The sequence below is a fragment of the Electrophorus electricus genome, chromosome 10 (genome assembly GCF_013358815.1).
Source record: "Electrophorus electricus isolate fEleEle1 chromosome 10, fEleEle1.pri, whole genome shotgun sequence".
NCBI lineage: Eukaryota > Metazoa > Chordata > Actinopteri > Gymnotiformes > Gymnotidae > Electrophorus > Electrophorus electricus.
The window spans coordinates 12,972,228-12,979,147 of NC_049544.1; the positions used below are offsets into that span (position 1 = coordinate 12,972,228).

Genomic DNA, 6,920 nt, shown 5'->3' on the forward strand with positions numbered 1-6,920 from the left:
AGAATGGAGGTTCTCACAACAATATAGAATGCAACACTAGCTAGGAAGATCATAGCTATATTAGCAATCAATAAAAAGGCTTCAGGGAACTAATGTAAAACCATGCTTACAAGTATGCCACAGAATTGTCAAATAGATTATGTGGTTCCATTGTGATTTTTAAGAACAATTTTCCTTTATATATCGGCTTCAGAGAACATTAATTAATATAATAATATTATTATATTATTACATGATATATTATATTATTAATATATTTATATATAATTATGTTTCACCACATAAAAAAATCCTAAAAAAACAAAAAAAAAACACCTACAGATTAACCTTCCATCTTATTTTTCAACTAAGTACAAGTACAATTAGTACAGCCTACACCTTTTCACTATGAATGAGCCCTCTGGTTCTTTCTCTTCTCTTCCCACCACTACCATTCTGCCATCCTGCCCTTTCCCCATTAGTCCTGTCCCTTCAGGAGGTCCAGAGATACACCAATATGGGGATCAAGGGCATCTGTCACACTGTCACACACTCAATTCAAAATACATATTTAACTGCCACATAAAATCTTTATCTCTGTAAGGGTATGTTAATATTGCATGTTCCACATATCCTTGTCTATTAGGTCATAGCTTGGATGTTGCAAAATCAGGCCTGCGCTAAAATAGAGGCAGGATCTACATTTCAGCACTCGAGTCCCTGCCGGACTATTTTTAAGATCACGCACAGCCCCAAATTGCTTGTCCTCTTCTGAAGATTTGCGCACCACATAGTTAGTTAGAAATTGCGCAGCCAGCTTCATAAACGGCCAGTTGCAGTTGTCAGAAACTACCGAAGAATTATAATTTCTTTGGTGGTTTGATCGTCGTTTTTTATATCTCGTGCAAAGCTGGCTTCTCATTCTATAGCTCTAGCTAGCTACCTTCATTGTGTAAGCTAGCTGAGTAGCTAGCTAGCTAGGATACGTTACGTGTTACAGCTGACATTTTTTCTTCATCTACTTTATTGGAGCTAGAAGAATGGCTTTGTGTGGTGCTGGTCGCCTCTTACTTCAGCACCCACGAAATGCTTTACGAACGTTTTTCAAACACAACAGGACGTTCTGCTGCAGCAACAATGACCCTCAGGAGGAACAGATTAGAGAGAAATTTAAGCTCTTCCCCGGAGGCTGCATAGATCTTCATAAACAAGAGTCGAAGATCGCACTGATGACAATTAATAATCCTACACGAATGAATGCCTTCTCGGGTACGTAACGTGAGATGACGTCTGACCTAAAGTTTCACGCTGAATTAAATTAATCAGCATTGCTTTTTCCAGGCAGCATGATGCTAGAACTGGAGGAGCGGGTGCGTGAGCTGGAGACTTGGACAGAAGGCAGAGGTCTCATTGTGAAAGGGGCTGCTGGAACATTTTGCTCTGGATCTGATCTAAACGCAGTCAGAGCAATATCAAACCCGCAGGTATGGTTTTGGACTGTGACAGCCCTGCCATCTGCATTAATGGGGGCCATTTCTGTCCTAAGGACATTATATGGACACTGTGTGCACAGTTATTAGGCAAGAGAGTATTTTGACTATATCATTTTTATGCATATTTTCCAACTCCAAGCTGTATAAACTTGAATGCTTAGTGAATTTAAGCATATCAGGTGATGTGTATTTGTGTAATGAGGGAGGGTGTGGCCTAAGGAGATTGACACCCTATATCAAGGTGTGCATAATTATTAGGCAGCTTCTTTTCCTCAGGCAAAATTGGCCAAAAATGGATTTAACTGACTCTGAAAAGTCCAAAATTGTAAAAGGTCTTTCAGAGGGATGCAGCACTCTTCAAATTGCTAAGATATTGGGGTGTTATCACAGAACCATCAAAGGTTTTGTTGCAAATAGTCAACAGGGTCGCAAGAAACATGTTGAGGGAAAAAAAAAGCAAATTAACTTCTAAAGTTTTGAGAAGAGCTAAACATGAAGCGAGCAGGAACCCATTGCCATCATATTCCAGAACTCCAACCTACCTGAAGTGCCCAGAAGTACAAGGTGTACTTCTCAGATGCCAGCAAGGTGGAGGTGGGGTACTGCTATGGGCTGGTATTATTAAAGATGAACTAGTTGGACCTTTTTGGGTTGAAGAGGGATTCAAAATCAACTCTCAAACCTATTGCCAGTTTTTAGAAGACACTTTCTTCAAGCAGTGGTACAGGGAAAAGTCTGCATCTTTCAGGAAGACCATGATTTTTATGAAGGACAATGCTCCATCTCATGCATCGAAGTACTGCATGGCTAGCCAGTAAAGGCCTTAAAGATGAAAGAATAATGACATGGGCCCCCTGACCTAAACCCTATTTAGAACGTGGCCCTTCTTAAATGTGAGATTTACAGTGAAGGAAAACAGTACAGCTCTCTGAACAATGTCTGGGAGGCTGTGGTTGCTGCTGCACAAAAAGTTTATCATCAACAGAACTGAAAGACTCCATGAATGGAAGGCTAATGACTGTTATTGAAAAGAAGGGTAGCTATATTGGTCACTGTTTTTTTGTTTGTTTGTTTGTTTTTGTTTGTTTGTTTTTTTGGGGGGGGTTCTTTTTTGCTTTTTAAAAAAAATAAATGTCAGAAATGTAGTTGTTCAATACAACTTTTGATCCTGTAGTTGTTCAATAGAACTTTTGATCCTCATATCCTCATGATCCTCAATACAACTTTTGATTCTCAATACAACTTTTGATTTGTGATCCTCAAAAATACAACTTGCCTAATAATTGTGCACGTAGTGTATAAATATGCATGTAAATTAACTACAATACATTTGTGTTAAGCAAAGTGACCTATGTGTTGGTGCATTTGCAAATTTAAGATATATAATTTAAAAAAATAATGAACTACATACAACACTGAAAGAATAACACTTTTTACCTGTCCCTGCTCTCCAACTAGACACTTTACCATGAAATATATTAAAATCCTTTAGGAAAATTATTTTTTTACATTGTTGCATTACTCTATATCCCATCTAAGCTTTTTATGCGTTTGTCACAAGAAATCCTTAATATTCTAGCAAAAATGCAGTTTAGTCATGTCCCCAGGTTTTCACTCAGTTACCCTAACACAGTCCCTTTTCTTAATCATCTGAAACAATCCAAAAGTCACATGTTAATCTTCTGGATTTACTTAAGGATGAGGGAAGACCAAAAATAAGATGTCACATTTTCCTTTTGTATATTGGGTGATATTGTAACTGACTGAGAAGGTTAATTTCAACAAACTTTCCAGTTACCAAAAATTATTTCTTAGATATTTATTTATTGTACAAATATTAATTTTTAGTAAAATGTTAGAATGTGCTCAGAGAACTCATTGTATTAGCATGGAAGCTATGTGGTTTTATTTAATGTATTTAATTATGTGCTAAAAACTCAGTCCTGTTTCTTTTAGTCCTGTTACTCAGAGTAATGGGAATGAGTTGTGTTCTGTGTTATGGATTTATTAGTGAGAATATTAGTCAATACAGCACTAAATACCTGAAGTTTAAATTTTGCAGTTGAAATAACTGAAGTCTTTGGATATTTCTGATTAGTTTTAAAATGTGAAAACAGGGAGCCAATCCTTTAAGTGCTACAGAGAAACAGTGGCACTGTAGCGTTCAACGTGATGCTGACCCAGAGGGGGGAGAGAAATATTTAGAGAAGAAACGTGAGAAATACAAGAAGGACCTAGAGTCAGGCAGGAAGAAAAGTACACACACACACACACACACACACACACACACACAAAACCACACATACATGCATGCACACACATGGACACTCATTCCTGTTACCCAGTGTTCATAATATGGTCCATCATTTATCTAATTGTTTTAATAAATGACGTAAAAATATACATTTGAGGTTTAGATCTCATTTAAAAGGAAAAATCTTTGCATTTTTAGAAAAATACAACGTGCATGCATTCATAGTGATTTTTTTTTTTTGTCACAAATGTCAGCTATTTGAACATGTAACCAACCATTTCTTTAAAATACACTTTCTTGAGGGGAAAACAGGAATCATTTAACAGGCTTTTGAAATGACAAGTTTTGGTAACAGAACTGAGAAAAATGTGGCCAACTTCTGCTTAAAAGCCTTGTAAAAAATTAAATAAAGATGCTTTAGATTGTCTAATACATATTTTGAATAGCTAAATATATTAAGTTCAGTGTTGTAAAAAAACATTTTTAAAAATGAAATTTAATTTATGAAGTTCAACATGCAAATGGAACCCATTCAGTGGAATGGCCCAATTATGTTTAGTTGTTTCCAGTACTACACCAGTAGTCTTAAAGTTAAGGTGTCTTCCTAATCTTGTCAAGGTGCAGTCTGCCTTGTTTCTAAATTATGTTCAGCTCTGTAAAGCTGCTTTTTGGCTATTTATATGAATAAAAAGCATTATATTCCAAGAATTGAAAACTGGATTCTTGATCTTTTCCCTAGGATGGCATGAAGATGTGTATGTTCATGCAAAGGATCCAAACAAGAATGCTCAGGTGGGCTTTGTTTAATCATAGCTTTGACACAGTGTAGCTTATACATGGAACTAAAGGTGTAATATGTAATATGTCTCAGTTTAGGTTGCCACTCATCTCTGTGGCTCTGATTGAAGGAAAAGCATTGGGTGGAGGTGCAGAACTCACTACTGCTTGTGACTTCAGGTAAAATTACATTGCACTGTCCATAATAAATCATACATTCAGTACAGTTTGGTTCTGAAACTCAGTTTCTGTTGGCAGGGTAATGACCGCTGATGCTGTAATCCAGTTTGTCCATAAAAACATGGGCTTGGTACCTGGATGGGGTGGTTCTGCAAGGCTTGTCCGAATTGTCGGCAGACAGCATGCCCTGAAACTGCTTGCTGGTGCAAAGAAAGTTGATCCAGACTTTGGGAGGCAGATTGGACTAATCGATGAAGTGCTGAGTTCTCCCCAAGGTGGAGGGAATGTCCTAGTGGAGGCAGAGCAGTGGCTAAGCCAGTTGACAAAGGGGTCTGCACCTGTTATCAGGGCTATAAAGAATGTGGTAATATCTGGAAGTGAATTATCTCTGGAGCAGGCCCTAAGGACTGAAATAGATATATTTGGGACAGTTTGGGGTGGGCCAGCCCACTGTGAAGCTTTGGCACAAAGAACAAAACACAAGTGAGAGAAATTGTTTGAAAAGTGATATACTTTTGTGAAGACTACTGTTTAAACAATAAAATGTTCAACACAGAAAAGAAAAGGAATATGGAAAGCTACATAAAACTTATCAAATTGTAGAATGATAGTAACAAATTATTTTTGTGCATCTGGCTTAATAAACTGAAGTAATAACAACGTTAGTTTTTTTTAAAGTCTACTCAGAAAAGCAGACACGTGCAAAATATGTGCCAATAGACAGCGATTGGATGATTGCTGAGAAGAATAATCTTAGCTAAAACTTTCCTGGTCGATTTTGTAATCATTGCACTCAGTAGCAAACGGGGAAAGTAGGTAACCTAACTGCTAGCTAGTTAGGTTAGCTAGTTGCATGATTGATAGCCTCGTATCTGGTTAACTTCAGAAGCTTTGGAAAGTGCAAAGAATCTTTTTTTGTTGTGTTTTAGCTACATTTACGGTTTTTGGCAGAAGATGTTAATCCAGAGCAATTTACGAAATAGATTTGTCATTTACTCATAGAAATTTGTTATTATTGCGATTATTGGACATTTTGAAATCTGTATACAAATATAATGCAGACATATAGTACCATTTATCGTTCCACTTCACAACTGACATTAGGTGTTATCAAACAAGCACTGGGCCAGTGGCGCAATGGATAACGCGTCTGACTACGGATCAGAAGATTCTAGGTTCGACTCCTGGCTGGCTCGTGTCTTTTTACATTTACGGCGTTTAGCAGGCGCCCTTATCCACAACGACTTAAATAAGTGCTTTGTCATTTACTCAAGGAATACATCCTAACCAGTAGAGTAGTTTAGAGTCCAAAATACCAAAATTCTAGCCAGTAGAGTAGGTTAGAGTCCAAGATACCAATGAACTAGAATACTGTAGAAATACTGCTACAAAATACATAAGGTCTCTTTTAAACAATAAGTGTAATAAACAATAAGTGTAATAAACAATAAGTGCTAGATCGTTAATCAACATCATTGTAATAAACAATACCCTACAATAAGTACCAAATTAATCAGTCAATATGGTCTTCAGCCTGCAAGTGACTCTGACGTCTGCACAGCAAATGGGAGCTCATTCCACCATCTTGGAGCCAGGACAGAGAATAGCCTCGATGCTTATTTTCCATGAGACCTGAAGCACGGTATTCCAAGCTGAGCTGGACTTGAGGTTCGAAGTACTCGAAGTACGGATCGGGCTTTGACTATTGACCTCATGTATGAAGGGGCTGGTCCATTTTTGGCTTTGTCGGCAAAGCCTACCTCTTCGTTTCTGTTCTCTTCAGTTCCTTTTCAAAATGAAACACTGTATCATCTGTAAAGCAAGTTTACATTTTGCTTAGTGTAAACAGTAAAATCTTAATATCAAAAAAGAAAATGGCATTAATATAGAAATTAGTAAAATAATTGTTAAACAGTGACATCTACAGGTAACGCCTCTGTAGCTAAAATTGACTAAATTCAGCGACAATACCATACCGGGCCAGTGGCGCAATGGATAACGCGTCTGACTACGGATCAGAAGATTCTAGGTTCGACTCCTGGCTGGCTCGCAAACTTTTCCCACTTCTGGGTTTCATTTCTTGGCACCATCACTGGGATAACATGGCCTTTATTTATAGTTTTAAACTAAGCTCTGCTTATTTGATTAACAATTAGATGGTCAAGAAAACCCTACAGTGCATAAAGAACATAAAAAGAAACGCATTAATTGAATCACCCAGTGTTCTGTGATGTCCT

General features: G+C 37.4%; 1 protein-coding gene and 2 non-coding genes across 3 annotated transcripts; all 3 read left to right on the forward strand.

Moving 5' to 3' along the window:
* The first annotated feature begins 713 nt into the window (after positions 1-713).
* On the forward strand, positions 714-5,343 carry echdc1 (enoyl CoA hydratase domain containing 1). Its single transcript, XM_027001556.2, has 5 exons — positions 714-1,248; positions 1,321-1,463; positions 4,466-4,518; positions 4,603-4,683; positions 4,762-5,343. The coding sequence occupies exons 1-5, from the start codon at positions 1,020-1,022 to the stop codon at positions 5,168-5,170; spliced, it is 915 nt and encodes a 304-aa protein (XP_026857357.2). The 5' UTR covers positions 714-1,019; the 3' UTR covers positions 5,171-5,343.
* A 463-nt stretch (positions 5,344-5,806) lies between these two features.
* On the forward strand, positions 5,807-5,879 carry trnar-acg. Its single transcript has one exon. It is a non-coding gene; the product is annotated as a tRNA-Arg (tRNA).
* A 781-nt stretch (positions 5,880-6,660) lies between these two features.
* trnar-acg lies at positions 6,661-6,733 on the forward strand. The gene has a single exon. It is a non-coding gene; the product is annotated as a tRNA-Arg (tRNA).
* Positions 6,734-6,920: the final 187 nt, after the last annotated feature.

What these genes read in the sequence shown, in the direction of transcription:
- echdc1 (XM_027001556.2), top strand. Translation starts at nt 1,020, where the DNA reads ATGGCTTTGTGTGGTGCTGGTCGCCTCTTACTTCAGCACCCACGAAAT. An exon ending in GAGCAATATCAAACCCGCAG is followed by an intron (nt 1,464 to 4,465) that starts GTATGGTTTTGG and finishes TCTTTTCCCTAG; the next exon opens with GATGGCATGAAGATGTGTAT. An exon ending in ACTACTGCTTGTGACTTCAG is followed by an intron (nt 4,684 to 4,761) that starts GTAAAATTACAT and finishes TTCTGTTGGCAG; the next exon opens with GGTAATGACCGCTGATGCTG.